The sequence below is a fragment of the Anguilla anguilla genome, chromosome 1 (genome assembly GCF_013347855.1).
Source record: "Anguilla anguilla isolate fAngAng1 chromosome 1, fAngAng1.pri, whole genome shotgun sequence".
Classification (NCBI taxonomy): Eukaryota; Metazoa; Chordata; class Actinopteri; order Anguilliformes; family Anguillidae; genus Anguilla; species Anguilla anguilla.
The window spans coordinates 18,166,181-18,187,992 of record NC_049201.1 but is presented as its reverse complement, the minus strand read 5'-3'; the positions used below and the strand labels follow the sequence as shown (position 1 = coordinate 18,187,992).

Here is a 21,812-nt window from a genome sequence, read left to right as displayed (position 1 = left end):
AACAACATCATAGATGCCAGCAGAATATTCAGTGACAGTCCAGGATTTCGAAAATTCTTTCCCTTTGTAGTAATACAATTAATTAACACCAGGTGGCAGTAAATAACATTGTTTACCACAGAATATGCTAATATACATTTGTAAATTACTTTCATATGTTATGATCGATCTGTAATAAAAGGGACAGATATATTTACTGTCATTTCCCTCATTCATTTTAGAAAACTCCAATTTCTTATTTTCTATATAAAATTTATATAAATCTTCATTTCACGAAAGTACTAAACTATTAAGTAATTTAGTATTTCATGCAAAAACCTATTAAAATTATCAATTATAGCTGATGTCTTTCAGATAGAAGTGTCACAAAAGATATCAGAAATTTGTTTTAAAGCCAGAAATAGGTATGTTTGTTCATACGTTTCTTATAAGATCATATCAAATTTTGCAGAAATGAATAAATCAAGAATGACAGTGGGATAGGGTATGAAAAAGTCAAAGTTTGGAAAGGATAGCCGTAGTATCAATACACAAGGCATGAGGGTCACAGGAAATAGGCTCTGCTATAGTGGTGTGTGTATTTTACTGAGATCTAAACACGTTTCCAGGTATTTCCAGCCCCAGAACCTGTATAGCTTTTGTTCTGCATCGGTCACATTCCCCTACTTAAATGCACAGCAAAGGAGTCCCGTTTGACAGGTTGTTTTTGGATCAGGTGGCTGTGGCTTTCAAGTGGAGTGCCTTGCATGTTGTTGTTGCAGGTCAACCGTGCTGAGACAATACTGATAATGCTCCTCTCGTTGGTGCTGGTCAAACGTGTGCATCTAAACGGGAAAATCTGCCTGAGCATGAAGGACAGTGCCGAGTTTCAAAGCGAAAGCAATGTAAAATACAGTTTGTTTTTTCAAGGGAACGATTCATCAGCCTTGCTCCAGGGTGCATTCGTCAGATGCAGTGCATGCTTGGTCAAAACCATAACATGATTGCTCTTGCCGAAGGTCACAGAAGGAAGGAGGTAAATAGGCTTCTCAAACTGTCACTCCTTGATGACCAGGCATGATAGCAGCTTACAGAGCAGTGCTAAAGGTATACCTGTGCAAGGTACAGACATTTAAGGAGCTTACGAGTGCCTGTATCTCATGATTCCAGCTAATGCCTCTATTTATAGATAATCTAGTATTAACTGCAGGAGAAGCGCTGTTAAAACTCAAGGATATACTGACAGTGTTGATGCTCTTTTCAAAATGCGCTAGAAAACAATACTGTTATTGTTTTTTTTTTCCCCCATCTACAAAATCCCGAAATATTATGGTGGATGTGGAATGGCTTGACGTGCTGAACCAAACATGCTAGCACAGGTATATAAAATCAGACCGTTGAGGCTGATCACAAGGGTCTGTACATCAGGAATACACTCTAGGCTCCCTTGTGGAGTAAGTGGATTAACAGTCTGCTGCATGCCAGGACTACTACAAACACTCACATTGGACACTAGAGCAGCATCTCTTGACGTCATGGCCAATCTATATGGGACGACACAGCGTGTTTCAACAGCACATGAGTGGGCATGTTTTTCCCTTGTTCTTGCAGCATACACGGGCAAAATAGAAACAGTTGTCTTCAGCTGATGTGACAAACATTCTTCTGGCAGATAATATCAGGAAGTTGATTCTGTTAAAAATTAAAAACAAATCCAAATATGTTACTACATCAATCTTCAATAAATTTGGGAATTTGATATAGACGATAATCAGGACTGAATACGGTCCATAATTTGCGCATTTTATTAATCAGCGGTCATGAGGAAAAGTTCAGGGATCAACCCGACTGCAGGTCTTAGTGAAGAAAGTTTACTTGATAATTACATTACATTACATTACAGGCATTTGGCAGACGCTCTTATCCAGAGCGACGATAATGCTGAAGCATTGCTGGAATCGAGTGCCTTGGAAGAAACATAAATAGGACTCCCTGATATGTAAACACAATTGTTGCTCTGGATACAGGCATGTATTTCTATCTATCCACTACCCATTATCTATACCCGCTTATCCTGGTCAGGGTCGCAGGGGGGGCTGGAGCCGATCCCTGCATGCATTGGGCGAGAGGCAGAAATACAACCTAGACAGGTCGCCCAACATGTATTTACATTCGTAGTTTAATATGTCACGTAATCGATGGACATAATACTCAGTAAAGAACCCGACGAAATAATAGGCTATATATTTCCAAGTGCCTGGCAAAATCCGTATTTTGTTGTTGTCACTTTCACATCGCTTAATTATGAATCGTATTCATTTTGGTCGGCCTATTCCAATGCTGAAAACACAGACCAATTAGCCTACCTCAGAACATAGCACAGTAGAAGACAGCTAACCGCGCCGTGAGGCAAATGGATGCACCTCCCTAAAAAGATGTATCGCCCTTATGGAGCTAATGATAGGATTCAAAGCCATTCAGAACTCGAATTCTTTTGATTTACATCTCTGTTTTCCAATCACTACGAAAAGAGGCGTATTTAGCTAGCTGTCTACACAAATAAGAACGTTATTATTTTTTTAATTTTTTTAAATAACGGTAACGGACAAGTCTCTCATTGGACATATTGCGTCTCAATCCTATTTTTGTCTGTGATGCCATTGGTCTACAACAAGCTGGCCTGATTTGCTTACCACAACAAAAACACGTGCCTCTGCATTTGGACTATAAATACGTTCACGGTCAGGTCGTTACAGCGTTCACGTTTTGCTTAATTTTGCTTATGGTTCGTGCGAAGTACGGCACCCATCCTTTGAGGTTAATCGAACATACTACTTCAAAGTCGACGTACTAATGTTTTTACAGTCAGATAATAGTTATTTAGGCTACCCAATTTTTTTTCAATAAGAAAAAACCAAAAGACAAACGAGAATACAAATGGTAAGATTGTTGTATTAAAGAAACTTGGATAGAAAATGTTTTAAAGACAGAAAATACGACAATACCACGTATCGGTATGCATGATACAGGACAAAAGAGAACGCGAAATTACAGCGGAAAAACTGCATTGCGGTTTCGCTTAAATACCATAGAATATAACTATTCTGGAAAAACCTGCTCCTTGACAGTAGGAATCAACCTATAGCACTTTAAATGACCGTAATCTTCGTTCATAATTATGAACAAAACAACAACTCAAGACATAATGGCTGAGAAAACCAGTTTATGGATATTTGGCTACGGTTCCTTGGTCTGGAAACCGGATTTCAAATTCAAAATGAGCGAAGTTGGGTACATCCAGGGTTACAAGAGACGGTTCTGGCACGGCGACAATTTCCACAGGGGAAATAAGGATATGGTAAGACTCATGGCGCTTGTCATTTGGTGCATCTTAGGTAGCAAGCCTGCGAAAATGTACGATGTATGCACTCATGTATTTCATAGCTAGTAAATGTTGACTTTCCTGCTGTTGACGACATGAGTATTATGAATTTTATTGCGTAGGCTATCAATGGGATTACAGACAAGGGAAGCAACAAATCAATCTCCTAGCTTGCCAACGTGTATTGTATTGACTGCATTGCCTAATAAACTTCACCGGTTTTCTTTCCTTTATTTAGCCTGGCAGAGTGGTGACTCTTGTGGAAGATAAAGACGTAAGTCCTATTTATGCTTCCTGTAAATATATAAATAACTGAGCTGACAGGTTTAGGCACCTCATTAAGTGGCTCTGCCTTTTTTCAGTGGCATGTTTTACATCTTGCTATATAACCTAGGAGTAAAATGGTAGCGAAAAGTACCCTTTATAGCCTAGCTTCATATTTCACTCGAGCCATTTAGAAATGTTTCGTAATAAAGCCATTTAAACACAGCAGCAACTGGAAGTGTTTATTTGGCCTTTTATGTCTGCATTTTTGTTGATAATGGCTTTTGTCATTTTTATTGCAAAAAATGCTATTTCTTGGGTTAAATTCACACAGACTGACTCCTCTGTACAATTTGTAGGCGTGTACTTGGGGTGTGGCTTACGAAGTTAATGGCTCCGAGATTGAAGAGTGCCTAAAGTACCTGAACATGAGGGAGGCCGTGTTGGGTGGGTACATCACCCGGGCTGTAGAGTTCTTCCCCCGGGAGGAGTGCCACCTGCCACACCTGGCCCTGGTCTACATCGCCACCTGTGACAACCCCATCTACCTGGGGCCCGCCAGTCCGGAGGAGATCGCGGCCCAGATCGCCATCTGCAGGGGCAAGACCGGCCATAACATTGAGTACCTGCTCCGCCTGGTCGAGTTCATGAGGTCATACTGTCCAGAAGTTGAGGATGAACACCTGTTTGCCATTGAGGCTGCCACCCTATCACTGATGCCTTACCTGTTGGGATCCAAGCAGGCCATGTCTGCTTTTGCATCAGCCTGAATGTACACTAAATTTAAATGACACATTACTCCAAAACGTAAACAGTCATATAAGTCACTGTATTATGTTTCTGTTATTAGCCACATTTTGTGTCCTTATGCATGTAATAGTAATACAGAACTAATTAGGTACACAACTGTAGACACAACAGTGTTCTATGTTTTCCAGAATTGTGCAATAGTAATTATATCCTTTCACATCAAATTAAACGTGTTCTATGCAGGTCCTGGAATTGACGTGGTGCCAACTGCAGGTTGCTATATGGATTTATGTTTACATGAATTATCAATACTGTGTGGTGAATGGTAATCTCTTCATTCCTTATCTTGGTGCAGAGTACACATGAATGAATGGGCAGTGGTAATACCTCTAGCATGTATGTTTGTATGTATGATGGTATACATAGTGATGCTGTTCGACAGCTGTCCTTTGTCCTATATTGTCTTTGTGGATATTTGTCCTTTGTTGGAAAAGAAAATATTTATTTCTTATTTAATCTCTATTTTTTCATGCACAACATGCTTCAATAAAGTATGCATTTTAATTAAGGCCTCTTTCATATCTCTGCACGTGTTGAAAGCTGCTTAAAAGACAAGGGGTTCTTTGTCTATGATTTTTTCAGGGTGGTATAGAGGCTCCTGCATTTACTTGGAAGTGAGGAGGAAATATTACCATAAAGATGACCAACTTGAAACTTGTAAAATATTCTTGAGATAATGTTGCTGATGATTCCCACCCGTTGATGTGATTAATTGAAAATAAAAAAAATAGAAAATTAAATTAGAAATAGGATATAAAAATTCCCAGTACATTCATTTACAAAAAGACTCATCATAGTACTAATTTGGTTGTATACAAAAATGCAAAGCTTTGTGGAACACTATGCATAAATCATTTGCATTAACTTATAGTTGTCATGTATTTGGTGTATTCTGTAAAGCAAATCCTACTCAACCACAGCTTCATTTTGCAGCCAATGCAATGCAAATTCTAAAACTGCCATTTAAATTTTTAATTTTTGAAGTAAGTAGCCTATATTGAAAGTCAATCATTTATTCGAACCACTAATGTTCATAGCAAACTAACCTAATCGTATTTGTGGGGAGAGGCAGCATGTCCCCTGTACCACTGTCAGGCCCAACTAAGTGCACTAGGTCAAAATATATAGTATAATGTTAGGACTGTCAAGATGCACAAAACATGAGTCTAGAATGGTTTAATTAGTGTGTTGTTGTAAACTGATACCATCTACTGAGCCATGTACTAATTTTGTCTCAAGCATTAAAAAGATACAATTTTTTCTCTTTGATGAGAACTCATAGCAGGAGAGCTTTCCATTTTTCTTTTGTCTGAATAATATCAATGTTTATGACTTTCACAACATTACCCTAAAAATGAGGGAATATAGGATAATTGGGCCTGTTGACACATGAGAACTGCCCTTGACATTTCTGTATTGATAAGAGAATGTTAAGGCACCAGTGCACAAACTTGCAGGAGACCTCAGCTGCTGAACGTACTGTCCTGAAGAGCACACTGCTTTTATGTCATGAGTGTTGTGCGTAACATGGATGGGCAGAGGCAGTCCCCCTCAGAGGGAACTTTGGTCACGTTGCTTGAGCACACGCATGGCCAGCCGTGGTGGTCTCCCATGTGATAACGTGCATACCTCACAGGGGCCATGCGCTTGAGAAAAACGCATTCAGGATTCCAAGAAAACCGTTCTGAACTGGGTGAAGGTTCACAGACGTTAAAAAAAGCATTTAGCAGAGGCACTGGGGAGAAAAAAAAAGAGACAGCATAAAGAACCTGTGGTGCCCTGTTAACTGAAGAAATTAAACAACTAAACAATCAACACAATCAATTTACTGGCACTGGAATGTATTATTCGTCTTCTCTAGAATATCTCTGTCATTTGAGACAAGTGAATTCTGTCATACTACCCGTATTTTAATTACCCATTAAAATAACTCTGTGTTCTGCATGTACAATGAGAAACAACTTTAAACAACCGCAAATATACTATTTCATAGATGATTCTTGTCATGTCAGAGGTCCCTTGTCTTTCTCACTACCCATGAAACAAGCGTTTCAGCTACTGTTAGAACCACTTCCTGAGCAATATGCATGATGTCAAGCCCACAGTCATCTCCTTGGGTTGCTCCACCTATTTCAGAAAAGGTTATTATTTGCATGGCTACCCACATTTTTTAGAGGTCCTTAATGTTTCTTCTCCTCAAAAACTCAGGGCACAGTATTTTCAAATGACCAATCAAGTAACAAAATACATCCATGTAAATCTACAATACAGCCCTACTCTATCTGAATATGACTAATCACACAGGATGACTATCTGTCAATTTCTGGATTGCTGGGACATATTGTACTGTACCAAATATTCTGTTTTGTTTTTACCTGTTACATTTAATGACTAGGACTAGGTATTCTTTTCTGTTGTTTAAATGTGGTTGTGATTCTGACATGTAATGTAGCCAAGATAATGTGTATGTTTGCATTGGCCAGCTCTCTCATGTTGGCCATACATTTGGCATGTATACATTTCCATGTAAATGACCTTGTAGGCTACAACTTTGAAAGGGTTGATATAGTGCATACAGGAGTTGGGAGAGGGGGACAGGGGGGACACAAGGCATACAGTTTCAGAACTGTGCTGTAGTAAATAAGGGTTGTGAAATAATCTGGTAGTACAGGGACTTCTTTGCTAAATATAGATTATTTGGAAGAGTAACATGTAGCTGGCTACAAACTGGTTAGGCAGGACTGAACTAGTGGAGAGCAGTTGTCCACGTACAAAAAATGTGAATGTCCCGAAAATTACAAGAGTATTTGGGTGAAATTACTTCTGGAAAATGAGTAGCTTTAATGAAAGAATTCATGAAATAACATCAGATGGAAAAATTCATGGTTCATGGTATTAAAAAGGTATACCAGGAACAAAACATTAATACTGGGTGACTTGGGAATAGTGTACTTCTAATTGTAAAAATTAGTACACATTCAATATGAAAATGCATTTCACTGTACTTAAAAATGTCACTAGAAGATAGGAATTTTTTTTCTCAGATTAAATGAAATGGACTAAACACAGATGTCAGAAATCACACTGCAAGGCACCCCAAAGATCAGCATTTTGTTTACATAATTACATATTTTCTTTCTTTAAATTTTGACATTTCAACAGTCATTTGCATGAGCAATTTATATTCAACAATTTGTTTTAAATAGTAGTAGCAATAGTGTAGCATTCATGGGCCAAGTTTATCTATCACGCCAAAGAACAACTGTCTCCACTCCACTGAATGAGTCATGTCTGAATGAATCGTTCACGAACAGTAAAGCCACCTCTGAACGAGAGATTTCAAGGGAGCTACTCTCAATTTTTGTTTTTCATGGGTTATATAAATGCATCAATTGAATTTCTGATTGTTTTTTGCATGTATGGTTGAATTCTGGTTTCAGTGTTACACAATTATCACTTCATGTCCCTGCTCTGCATTTGCAAAAACAATATAGTTGTCATCAGGTAGTGAATTGCGTCATCTTCTAAGATACCAGTCAGTGCCACAACATGTGTACAATCTTCAGACAAACAAATGGAGGCTGGGTGGAGCATTATGGCTTAGCGAGTTAGCCTCCAGCCTTGCCCGGAGTGTTGAGTTGGGTGTGGGTACTGCCAAGCATGAAACACACACAGTGAAGGAGTGGACTGCAGAGAGCTGCAAGGGGTGATCACTGGGATATCTTAAGCAGGGAGACAAGGGGAAACAGCAAGGTTATTGACTGGCTGTCACTGACTGGCTATAAGAGCCATGGTTACAGAACCGAGCTCAAGTATAGGATTAAAATTCAGCTGCTGTTAGAATCAGTTGCTGGGAAAAAAAAACATTGTCTTGAGTGAACATGTTGCTTCACAATGAGAGGGAGTAAAAGGAGGAGCAGGAGTTAGAGTCCTTTTAGACAGCTCTTTTGCTCCTAGAAAATGGTCTCTGTCCCAATTTCTCTATCCCCACACAGTCCCTGCTTGCCTCCCTTGCCTGCCTTTTGCTCATCATGTCTTCCTGTTCACTACTCTCCACCGTTTCTTCTTTACTGTCTCCTTTCCACCTGCCCTCTGCCTCTCCATACCTTACCCTCTCTCTGTCTCTCCTCCCTCCTCCTCTTGGTGGTCTGTTCATCCTTCCTCTCCTTACTGTCCCTTTTTCTCCTCCCTCAGCTGAATTTTCAGGAACATAAACAGCCTTGTAAGTATCAACAGTTGACTCCTTAGGCTGTCCAGTCCGCCCGCATCGGAAAGAGTCTGTCTCTCTCAGAGGAGAACATGGCTATAGCATAGCTATAGTTTCTGCCCCAGGGGTCAGCGCAGCCCACAGCAAAAACGACTGCTGGAATCACATTACTCAAGGCCTGGCTGTCACTTCGTAGCACGGGCCCTATCCTGTTTCCCTCTGCCTGATTGATGTTAGAAAGCCTTGCTCAGGGGCAGCTTCATTTATAAAAGTTGCCGATATCACATGACTGAAATTACAGTCAGTTTCCTTCCTTTTTTCTAGTTTTCATGGTACTCTCAGTCTCTCTCATGTCACTACTGTTTGATGAAGGGCTTCTAGGGACACGCATACACACTTACACACACACGTATACATGCACGAATGCACATGCAGACATTCATGCATGCACAGATATGGAAACAAACGCATATACTGTATGTAGCTTGCGCTATCGCCCAAGGTGAGGTTGATGTCCAGCCCTCCAGGCTTCATGCACAGAGGGAAAACAAAGATGTAGGCCCTGCATGTGAAAGAGAGCTCAGCTGTGCGTGGCAGGCTGGGTTTGAAATGGTACTCTTTCCAGCCAGGCTGTGGAAACTGGAGCTAATGAAAAACAGGAGACCTCACCTGCAAAATACAGCAGTGATATGAAGCAAACATTGTAGTTCAGGTGGATGCGGAGGGCTAAATAATTCACAATGTTAATGGAAAACCATAGGAGCAGATTTACAAATCCTCAATAGATTTGTGTATGCATCTGTTCAGTCCAGTTTACTGAGGACTCCAGAGGGTTCATAACCCAGTTCCTCCTGAAGTCCCACTCTGGTTCTGTCCACCCTGGCTTTGCTGCTCACCGGCTTTGGAAGTCTGCCGCCATGTCTCTTTGCTCCAAAATCTTGGATGACGCACCCAGTCTTATGTACCTGTGCTTCCAGTAAACTATGTATTGTTGGAGAGGTGGAGACAGAGAGATGAGGAAGAGAGCCGTAATCCAACAGGTATGACCTTTCATGCAGTTCCAGTGAGACACAGACGTCATTAGAGTGCTCATGTTCTTTCCATACTGCAAGTCATGTCAAGTAAAATTAAGACCATATACAGTATATGTATGTGTGTATCTGTGTTTGTATGTACATAATTGGGTCCTTGAATGCAATCACAGTTCGTCACACTTCAAACATTTAATTTTAAGGATGGTATATTTGCTTGTTATATCTGACCCTTTATTACAGCCTTTTCTGTCCTTCATGCCTTAACAAACTGTTCTCCCATCTCTCCCTTGATCCGGATAGCTGGACCCGCAACAGTTCCTGCTTCCCTGCAAGTGTCGTCGAAAGTGTTTATTTTTCTGGTTATTTGACTGCAAATTCAATTTAACATTTTCCCTAGTGCTTATCCTAGTGCTGTTTATCGTCTGCCATGTCATCATTCACAAAGTGGCATAACAGCCATTTCAAAAATGGCAGCACATGTATGATTTTGTCATCTATGTTGTAAGCAGGTTTTGCATGTGTGCGGACTGCATTGGTCTCTAGAATACAAACAACGGTTTGGTGCAGGATGGTGCCTTCCTATTGATCCTGTTGGCTCCTTTCTGTTTTTCTTTCCTGACTTCAGTTCAGCCACGATGATCAACAGATTAAATCACCTTATAAACTTTTTTTTTCTTCTTTCGGCTGTTCCCATTCGGGGTCGCCACAGCGGATCACCCTGATCCGCATATTTGATTTGGTATATGTTTTACGCCGAAGGCCCTTCCTGACTCAACCCTCCCATTTTATCCAGGCTTAGGACTGGCACTACGAATGCACTGACTTGTGCATCCCCAGTGGCTGGGTTTTGGGGCATTGGCCGGGATACGAACCCGGGAAATCATCTTATAAACACTCTCTGATAAATTAGTTTCAGGGACTTGAGTGTATCATAGTAAGTCAGAAAAGACTAAAAATGAATCAACCTGTGGCATGAATCAACCTGTGGTACAACATATTGTATAATTATTTCAATTGATTACATACATCCCAATTTCAAAAGTGCACATATAGTTATGGGTTTCTTTTTATGTTTAAAATATAAAGTCAATAAAAACATCTAAATCTAAAGGGGACGAAGACCTTTAATGACAGCATGTGTGTTTTGTATACACTACACCTCATTTTCCTCTGCTTCTGCTAAAAAAGTATGGCACAAGTCTTTCATCACGGTCTTTATCCCCATATGTTTCCAATCAGCTCCGCCAGCAAGTCAAACCGGTTTCTCTCCACACTGCTGGCAAGAGTATTCAGCACTGAGGGCAAGGTGTTCCCTTCTGATTCCGAGAAAACTCCATTATACCTTGGACTAGTAAAATGCACATATGCTCTGAATGAATGGAACTGTTAGGACTTTCACAAACAGTGAGAATAAAACAAACAGCTCTCATCTTGCAGCCAACGGGGCAACACTGTGTAGTCCCTACGCTTTGTCTGCAGGTCTACTAAGGTTAACTCCCAGGTCTGTAGCTTTCCCAAGGCCTGAAGCAGGAGGTGTTCCATTTGAAGTTTATGCTGATGTGTCTAAGTTTGCATGCTCGCTTGTTGCCAACTCTCATGCTTTGGCACGAGACACATGCTTTCAGGCTGTCTCATGCTTTCGTGCTACCCTAGGACATCTCACACCAAATACAAACACAACAGCTGAAAGCAAAGCCACTCCCTGACAAAACAAATTGTTTCCACACCACTGTGTCTTCATCAGAGATGATTCTGTGCCAAAAACACGTTAATTTTTATTTTGCACCATTAAACCGCTAATGTTTTATCTGTGTTCTCCAGATCTTTTCCTTCTGTAAACTATCGTATCATCATCCTTCATCTGAGAAACACGAGATTAGCCTTTTAGCTGGCCAATGCGTAGTGACCTCCTGGTTGATAGAAATTATAAATCAGCTCACTGGAGAAAATGGGAATGGCTCATGAATATTGTAGAAACTGTCAATTGGCTGTTTGCCTTCGACAGCACGCCTTCCGCTCCAGGTCCACAATCTTAATCAACACCCCAACCCAATCCAACCCAGTTAATTAAATAAATTCACTCTTGCCAGCTGACTAAAGTTGGCAACACTGGGTTCCTCCTCAGTCCTAATATCAGCCACCTAATAAACTACATTAGGTGTATATGTGGTGAAATAGTCAAACTACTACAGAGATCATACCAGTTGAAAGTTCCCTCACATTGAGCAGTATTAAGCTCTGGCCTTGACTTGGTCAGACGTTGGCAGAATATATTCACACTGCAAACCAAATACAAGAGCATTTTAATGAGCACACAAAGCCCAATCATTTTTGATGAACAAATCAAGAAAAAGGTCAAAAGGTTGGCAGTGTAGTATCATGGGTAAGGAACTGGTCTTGTAACCTGAAGGCCACAAATTCGATTTCCGGGTAGGACACTGCCATTGTACCCTTGGGCAAGGTACTTAACCTGCATTGCTTCAGTATGTATTCAGCTGTATAAATGGATGCAATGTAAATGCTGTGTAGAACGTTGTGTAAGTCGCTCTGGATAAAAGCGTCAGCTAATGCCGGTAATGTAATGTAGGTTCGTTATTTACATTTCACATACATAATAAATAATGGTAATGGATTGTTCTAGTCAAAAACAAGGAGGTATAGTTCCAAACAAACAGTATTGAATACATTACGAACAGCATTGATTAATTTTTTTCATTAATTTTAGGTCTTGTGGCAGTGTCAGGCGTATCTTCTTCTGCCGTGTAGAATCAAAACTTGTGGATATTTGTGGATATTCTTCAGCAAAAGCAAATGTTGCATTTTATAAATATATTACCAAATTTACATCTGATGTTGGTCCGGCTTACTCTCGTGACACCTAAAAACAGATTTGCAAATCTATTCAAGGCCTTAAATTAAAAAAATTATTTTCAGGCACTTACTGAACAGACTGTATTTATGAATTATGTGACAGAAAGCAATCTTCCCACGCCGACACTGTTTAGTCACAGACTAGGCCTACACCCCGTCTGTTTCCTGTGACTCTCAGGTCCAGTTGCAATTGCTTCGGTGACAGTGCCAAACTAACCTATGAGGTCTTTGTTGCCAGCACAATGAACAGGAAGTAGAGATTTGCATTCTCCTCCAATATGGTAAAGAAAGTCTAGAATGTAATCTGAGGGAACCATGGTTCTCACAAAAGAGCCAATAAACCGTTTGTATCTGCCATGGGTGGATGAGGCTCCAGTGATTCATGCTTTACCACATGGAGAAATCCTGAAATTGTGCAACATTGGAACATACAACAGAAGTGTCTTCAGATGAAGGGAGACATAATGAAGTAGTCTTGCTTCTATGCAATTGCTGTACTCCACAAACAGAAGTCCATAACCTGGGTAACATACTTCCTGCCCTCAAGGCAGTGGCAGCATTATGCTGTGTGTATGACAGGATAAAATTTGAAAAGGTCAAGGGTGGTTGATATTTACTGAGCACTATTCTGAGCACTGTACACACTCAGGCAAACACAAACATGCACATCCATGCAGGCCTACACTGACAAACCAGAATGCACACACACAGACAGGCATAGACAGCCATACGTGTTGCTACAAATAAACTAGAGCATGCAACAATGCTTCCTGTAATGCTACCCCAATGCACAGTGATTGGGTATTTACACTAGATAACCATAATGTTCAGAGTTTTAGATCATTTCTTTCCATAATTTATGTGGAATGGCAATCAACTTCAGGCAAATAAGGCTGCATTACTTAGTATACCCTTTTCTTAGAGGCAGGACACATTGCACAGCTAAAAGTCATATTGTAAACACCACAGAATTACCAGTATTTAATGTTTGGGATTACATGGATGAAAGATGTTTTGAATAATCTATCTCTTCCTCTTCCTCTCTCAAACAATTTTCCTTCCCCCTGCCGCTGAAATGTCTAATTACCCGCCATGAGCCCGACCCCCACTGCACCCTCTTTACAGTGTGGCAGTGCCAGTCCGGCTTTGGCCCCTTGCCAATCTGGAGCCAGCAAACACACACACGGCCACACAATACACTGCCCACAAAAGACAATGTAAAACCAAACCCCACTGGCACAAACATCGCACTGAGATGAATCCACAAAAGGCATCAGCATGCCAACTTACAGAAGATTTAAGAAAATGAATCGCAATAATGATACACAAAAAATAGACTCGGTTCAGTAATATTTCCTACTTAGATTCTCTTGTTACACCAGAAATACTACTATTGACACAGAAGTAGCAGGAGTAATAACAGAGAAACATATAAACATACAAAGCTTGATCATCAATGTGTGCCATGAATAGTGCTAAATGGGACAAAGAAATTGATTGTTTCACCTTTGAAGATGGCTGGATAGCTCACCTCCTGCACTCTGCCCAACACAGTATAATATCATCCTGGTCTGTTCAAACACCAGTCAAGACATCAACAATCAGGCCATTGTTTAAGGACATCCAATTATCAACAAACTAAACTTCTCTGACCAATCACCTCAAGATATTTACATTCAAATCTGCCCATGCTTGACACAGCTGAGTTGAAGCAACAAAGAGCTTTTGATCAAGGAAAGGTTTTAATTGAATCATTGACTCATTGAATGTTTTTTTTATTTTATTTTATTTTATATATTGTAGGACTGATTGGTGAGGAGTACAGTGAACGAATGGATTAGTTTGTGAGCAGTAAGATATTTGTGTTTGATTAAAACTGAGTTGCTTATAAATTCCAGGCTTTGCAGTCTGTCATCAGACAGTGTAAGCTGCAATCTGGCCCATTCTAATAAAATATAAAATAAATTATAATGATAGCAGTGATTACAGAACAAACATACACAATTACTCTAGTTGAGACTGCACACAATTCACCATTAAGTGGCAATGACCACTGCTTGTCTCCTGGGCAATGTGGATGATGCATAGGGCGATATTTTCCCATATGAAACAGAAATACAGAGTGACATCTAGTGGTGTGACCTAGTAGGAAACCATACGACAATCAAGTTCAGGTTTCATGCACTGTTCAACAAAACAGAACAGCACAGGGATCAGATAAAGAAAAAGAAAAGGTGGGTGATTTTATTTTTATTTTATTTTTTACTTAACCTTAAATTACCAGGAAGTCCCATTGAGATAAGGAATCTCTTCTCTCAGTCAGACTTGGCCAAGAGGGAGTGAAGTACAATTCCACTGTCAAAGAGGCCATATACTGGCATATATACTGGCTTATTTACAGGAATGGCCTGGTGATCCTTACTGGGTTGGACAGTAGAGGTGGTTCCATAATACTAGCTGTATACCACCAGTCTAACCAGCCGGTGCACATAGTGTTTGACATTAGGATGGGCATGTGCTTTTACCTCCAGCAGGTTAATCTTATGGGTCATCTGAGAGCAGATGAGGGTATAGTATCCCTGGGCCTTGATCCATGTCAGCAGCAGGTCCAGGTGCAATGTGTTGTTTTGTGTGATCAGCTTCTCCTTGCCTGAAACAGAACCATGAAAGAACATTTTTCTTACCACTGTCCAACCAGAGGATAGACTACATTGTTGCCATCCAACCACAGCTACCTATTACATTGTTACATGAGGGAGCAGGGCTTGCTCATCACTGTTCTACTTGAGAGTATCCAACTAGACAGTGGCCTTGACAGTTACTAGAGAGTTAGCGCTGTCATAAAAGCAAAAACTGTTCAATCAATGTTAATTAGCATTAAACATGATAATCGCAAACCACCACAGATTTGTGTCACTTTATACTACAGAACTGGATTACGTCAACAGTAGAAAAACAAGAATTTCAAGTCTTAGGAGGGGATGAGAGAATTAGAAGGGATAGCAGGTCATTGTGTGAATAATTTAGCTGACAACACATAGTCAGTAATGCCACTAATGAGGTATTACCCCCTCCTCCCCCCAAAAAATAACAGTACAATGTTAGGGGATCAACTGCTCTGTGGGATCAGTGTGGGGTGCAGGGGTGACACTATGGTGCCCTCACTCGGGGGTCAGGGTCACAAGGTCAGGGAGGAACTTCATCATTAGGAGAAGCCAGCTGGCCCTGGACAGGGGCGCTGGAAGAGTGGTCAGTGGTGATCAGCTGTGTAGGCCCCCTCAGGAAAGAGTAATCCCACCCACCCCAGGACCAAACCCCCAACTCTGTGTCCAATGAAAGCCCACAGACTGCAGTGTTCTTTAACCATGCTGCCCTGTTATAATGATACAGCAATTCAGGGCAGTCCTCTGAATAGAAGTGATGGGATTGATTATTTAATAAAAGGGGGATGGGGGTTGGTGGTGTGATCAGATATTGACCATTCCAGTTACTGCCCGGTTGAGGGGATCTTTGACATCCAATCAGGTCCCTCTGAGCTCTGGGGTGAGGTAACCATCATGGCTATTTTACGCTGATACACAATGGATGCCCTTGTTTGTGTTTTCCAGAACCCAGGCAGCCCAGGCTGTGCTTCATGCCAGTGCTGGCTCTGGTGCTGACAGCAGCTCTCCTGTGAGCGTAGGGCAGCTGCACTGTCAGAAGGGCTGGGATAGAGGATCACTCTGCCAGTCATTTCATTTATGGGTCAAAACGAATTTATGAGTCAAACGGCTTCAGCAGAGCTCCACAGAAACGCCATGGCTCCCGCTCTGTACCCCACATCCACCTGCATGCTAATGTGCACTCAGGCTGAACCCCAACATTTGACCCCGACAGGTCAGGCCAAAGAGTGGAGGTCACTCCCTCAGTGAGTTAAAAAGAAACTAATTTGGGCACTAATGAACACTAAGCACATAAGAACCCTGCTTCTCACTGCCAGGGTGGCTGCAAGGTCACTTGGAATGTCCACTGAGGAATGACTGACCCTGAATACCAGCGGCACACTCCACTCACGTGATGAGTGACCCACATTCACAAATAGTGGGAATATTCTCCCTTACTGCTAAGGTTTCTCTGCATACTACAGACACAGCAGAGTGAAGATATTGTTTCCAGACTGTGTTCTGTGTGTATACCCTTGAAACTGAATAGGGCTTAATGTGGAGGGAAAGAACTACTTATAGTGGGCCTGTATGACAAAGATCATGTTTTACCATCAAAGACGTATAACTGGCATCAGTGGAGGCTGCAGGATGCGCCAGTGGTTCCAGAGAGGATTTTGTTGGGTGTGTAGTGTGACTGTGTGGTTTGGGGCAGACGGAGTCTGTGTTTCACCACCACGCCACTATTTATGGCAAGCAGTGGGAGTTTAAGTCATCACTTTCATATGGCTTCCGCTTTGTCCAGGATTCAGCTGGGACTCAGCACTTAGATGTTGTACAAGCAGCTACTACACAAACATAAACCAGCTCCGATACTAACCAAGGATACCCACTTTTAAAACATCTCCACATGCATAGAGGAATATATGGAAGTCAGTTCACTGAATTAATTTTTTTTTTTTTTTCAGAAGCCACTTCATTGTATTGTCAATGATAAATTTTACGCACACGAGGCAGGCTAAAGTGCTGCCAGGGGCAGTTCATACTATTACAGACCGGATTGAGCAGGGGGGAGCGGCAGGCCCTGCCCATGGTGCACAGCGGTCCAAAAACCTGGACCACCTGCACCACTCCTGCACAACAAACAGCCACCCCCCCCCCCCCCCGCCCCGGATCACGTAATCCAATCTCTCACAGCCAGAGCTGGGGCCTGACCCGCGGCTGACCCAATTAAAGGGCCCGCTAGAGAGCCGTCGCCTGATAATTGCCCCGGCTGACCGCTGCGGAATGGCGCTTTCATTGCGCCTAATTCCATTAAAATAATCTCGTTTTGGGTTTAAAGCGCAGCGAGTCGGACGCGGTCTGGAGCGCGAGGCGAGGAACCGGGCCCTTCAGGGAAACGGCTCTTGAGATCATCTCTCTGAGGGCTTTGCTCACCCGGAGGGAAAAGGAGGGGGGGGGGGGGGTGTGTGCAGATATCAAACCGATTTGTAAAGATTGGGTGCCCCCCCACACCCCTACCGGGAGGATCATGGATCAAGGGTGCACGTAAAACCACAGGCATCGTTCGCGCTATCATTGTTTGCTATGTGTGGCGCGTGCCAGAGAGCGTTGCTGCTGTCAGAGGGGGAGAGTCGCTCTGTGGTACAATGGGCGTGATTCGATGGTGTCACGCTACGCAGATGCTGTACAAATTCACTGCCATTTACGGTCTGCTGACTGGGCACAGTGAAGCCAATGATGCAAAGACTGGTCAATTTCTGCTTAGTTTTGAGTAGCATGGCGCTCTCAAGCACAACCACTGCCATTCCTGTTTAATTGTCAGTCAAGCCATGTTCATCCAATATTACCAGTCAGAGAGCTTATTCCTGGACATTTATGACATGATGAGCATCTTAGCCTTGAGTAGTTGAGGTCTGGAATTCTTGAATATTCTGAGGTAAAATCCTACCGTGTACTCAATATCATTATAAGATTTATTATGAATTTTAAAGTGTTTGGAAGATTTGAAAAGAGACTTATCTGAAAGGGTTGACAGGTATGCCACCGTGTTGAGATTGTGAATGATCACTTTGGCTAGCCCATGTGCTGGGGCATGTCAGAGGACATTTGATGAAGCTCTGCTTGAAACACATTTCCGCACTGTTACTCTCCAACAGTGAGAGGGCTCTGCTGCCAGGTCCTGCTGGCAGGTCACCGTGGAAGCCCCCTTCTCCCAATGCCAGGGCAGCACAGGATGTGTGACTTCCTGTGACCGGGCTCACGGGATTTAACCCTTTATTCACACTTCAATCCTCCTCTTCACTACTGTATCCCATCTGCACATCAGAAACCCCAGGGAGGTTTGCAGTAATCACCACATTATGCCACGTTACTCCCACTCCCAAGTGCTCTGGGAAGAATATCCTCCTTGAAGGCAATTAAGAGACAGCCTTTAATCTCTCACCTATTTTGTATAACCCTTTTCTGCACACGATTTTGACAGCTTGGCAGTAACTGCCACAGCTGAGGTAAAACCCTGGGATTTGAACCTATAACCACTCAGGCTCAGAACCATATGCTCCATACCACTGCCCTCAACACCACTGCTGCACAGTGCAGTCTACCCAAATATGTGTTGAGTCTGCAGGACAGCATTTAATTTCTGGGAAGCAAAGAAGCCCCAGCACAACATATGCTCTAGGATTGGGTACGTTGTTATTTAGAGAGATTATGGTTGGTGTAGGGCCAGTCTGGGTTCTTTAACATATACAAAAGAATGCTGACATGGAAATGAGGAGAGAGGTGTACCCATATTTTTATTAGAAATCTCACACAGTGGATTGATCTCCAGCAAGACAACGGTGGAGAGGGTGGCCGGATTAGAGTGTCAACAGCTCCCCCCGTTGGCAAGACCTGGGAAAAGCAGCAGGCAGAGGAAGTCCAGCACACAATGGGGAGAGGGGCTTGAGAACAAGAACTGCAAGAAAGTTTTTCCCTGTTGGGTCAATGGTGCATTGTCTCTGCACAGTGTACGTGGAGTCCATGGCAGAAAGAGAGAGAGAGAGAGAGAGAGAGAGAGAGAGAAGGAGAGAGGAGAGGGAGGGGGAGATAAAGAGAGGTGAGGGAGATGCAGTGAGAGGGGATTACCTCCACAGACCTCTGGTCTGGTCCATTTTGAGTGGGCTGTCAGAGTGAAATCTTTTCCAACCTAACTCTGCATGCTGGGAAATGGAAAACATCGGCCAGTAGAACGTATTTTCTGCTCCCTGGAATGAGGAATGGAATACCCCCCCCCCCCCAAAAAAAAAGACAGAGCTAAAACTGCAAGTTGTACAAAAATAGTTATTATTTTTTGTTGGACGGACACACATCATGAAAGCACAAACACAACCAAACACCTGAACAAACCCCTGATATTATCATAATTCTAATTCTAATTATTATTATTCAGAGATTAAACTAGGTGAGTACAGTAGGTAACCCTTGTGTCAGAGTATTCTGTCTCAGACTAATTCTGTCTCAGGCTAGCATTTTTCCAAAGTATCCGTAACATGTGTTTTGGCGGTCTCTGTAATGGCTTGAAGTCAGTCGGTCAGAGCTTGGGCCTTTACAGAGCTGGAGTTAAATGACGGGCTGTGTTTTTCCATAAAGATGGTCACAACAGACGCAAACTGTAAACAATTATGTACCCAACTTGTTTGGCTAATATCAAAAGGCTGCGGATATTTCCTGCTATTTTGCTGGAGCACATTTTTCTTTCAAAGAACAGGAAGAGAAGCGAATGTTTCCCACAGACTTGTGGAGAGCAGATCTCAATGCCTTTCCAGGGAATTTCTATGTCTTATTTGGAGCGCACAATAAACTAAAAGCCTGATCCATTGTGAGGGGGCCTTTATGCCGGGTCACCCAGCCCCCTCATTACTGTTTGGGAAACAAAAGCCTAACTGTGCTTTTGTTTTATGCATACTGCAGTTTTTGCTTAATCAACAAGGCATTTTTCTTTTATCTAACATAAAGGTTTTCATCATGAGAAGTTTGGAGAAGTCAAACCACGCCAGCCAACCAGGGCAATTGATTTTGGCCAGAATTCTGTATCTGAGTCATCATGATCCGACTGATAAGACCGACTTACCACAAACACAATCCGTCTTATCATATGATCGCACTGAAATAAATGTTTACAGATACACCATGAGAAGGCTACCGAGAATGATTACGGGCCAGAACAATGTATTAGCAGTGTTTTAGCTGGCTTGTGAATTATTACATTGCTTGTGAATAAAGATGTGGTTTGATAACAAGCTCAAGTAGTATTGCATCATACGTTTTCCTTCCCAAGCACACCAGTTCTGGGAGAGGCGGAAAAGGACACCCCAGTTCATGTGATTTCAGCCTAGTGTGTGACTCAGGGTGTATGGTCTCAGCTAATGCTGCTTTTAAAACAATCACCAATGGTAGAGCCAACGTCCGTGCTTTTTCCTGCCTTACTTCACTAGCCTTGCAAACAATTCTATGCAAAAACATCAGCAGAAATCCTCTAAAAGCATTACAGAATTTCCTGGGCTGGGTTGGACAGGGGACAGGGATTCAGTCAGATAAGCCTGGCATGATGACCTCAGGCTAGGAGGGCTTTGTTTTTGTTCAGCCTCCACTGGCACTTGTGAATGATTCCATTTTTTTTATACAAGAGCATATCCAGAGCAGCTAGCCAAGCTTTAATTTCTACAGACTCTCTTTATAAAGCTGGGTATAGCAAAGATGAATCTAAAAGATGTGCCACAGCCTGCCCTTGGACCAGGGTGGGAAAGAGGTGGGAAAAGATCAGGATATAAGAAGGTACAAGTTAAATACGGTTACCTTTCCCAATCAATATCAACATAAGATTCAAGGTGATTCCAAATACACACAGTTTACATTAAACATAGCAAAACGTAGCACTGATAAACCGTTCCATCCCCTTGATTGATGTAAAGAGGCACTTTATCTGCAACCAGTATATCCCAGTTAGAGATCTGTATACAAATGTTGAGCCTCCAGGCCTGAATTGCGGTGTGATGTATAACCCACAACATACACTACATGGCAAAAAGTATGTGGACACGTGATATATCTCATCCAATATTATGGCCATTAATATCGAGTTGGTCCACCCTTTGCTGCTATAACAACCTCCTTTCTTCAGAGAAGGCTTTATACTAGATGTTGGAGCACTGCTGCAGAGATTTGCTTCCATTCAGCCAGAAGAACATTAGTGAGGTCGGGCACTGATTTGGCGATTATGCCTGGCTCGCAGCTGGCTTTCCAATTGATCCCAAAGGTGTTGGATGTGGTTGAGGTCAGGTCTATGTGCAGGCAAGTCAAGTTCTTTTACACCGTTCTCGACAAAACCATTTCTCTATGAACCTTGCAGTGTTCCCAGGGGCTTTGTCATGCTGAAACAGAAACGAGCCATCACCAAACTGTTGCGGAAGCATAGAATCATCTAGATGGTGAAGATTTGCCTACACTGGAACTAAGGGGCCTAGCACAACCCATGAAAAACAGCCCCAGACCAAGGGGTGTCCAGATACTTTTGGTCCTATAGTGTATATTGACTCTTATTTTATATAATGACGTCAATATCCAGAATGCAAAAAAAATGC

General features: G+C 42.1%; 1 protein-coding gene across 1 annotated transcript; it reads left to right on the top strand.

The window, feature by feature from the left end:
* Positions 1 to 2,665: 2,665 nt before the first annotated feature.
* LOC118223262 (glutathione-specific gamma-glutamylcyclotransferase 1-like) lies at positions 2,666 to 4,943 on the top strand. Its single transcript, XM_035409545.1, has 3 exons — positions 2,666 to 3,337; positions 3,600 to 3,635; positions 3,985 to 4,943. The coding sequence occupies exons 1-3, from the start codon at positions 3,158 to 3,160 to the stop codon at positions 4,393 to 4,395; spliced, it is 627 nt and encodes a 208-aa protein (XP_035265436.1). The 5' UTR covers positions 2,666 to 3,157; the 3' UTR covers positions 4,396 to 4,943.
* Positions 4,944 to 21,812: the final 16,869 nt, after the last annotated feature.

Coding starts and splice junctions, on each gene's coding strand:
- LOC118223262 (XM_035409545.1), top strand. CDS start 3,158: ATGAACAAAACAACAACTCAAGACATAATGGCTGAGAAAACCAGTTTA. Junction 3,338..3,599: donor ACAGGGGAAATAAGGATATG/GTAAGACTCATG, acceptor TCCTTTATTTAG/CCTGGCAGAGTGGTGACTCT. Junction 3,636..3,984: donor CTCTTGTGGAAGATAAAGAC/GTAAGTCCTATT, acceptor TACAATTTGTAG/GCGTGTACTTGGGGTGTGGC.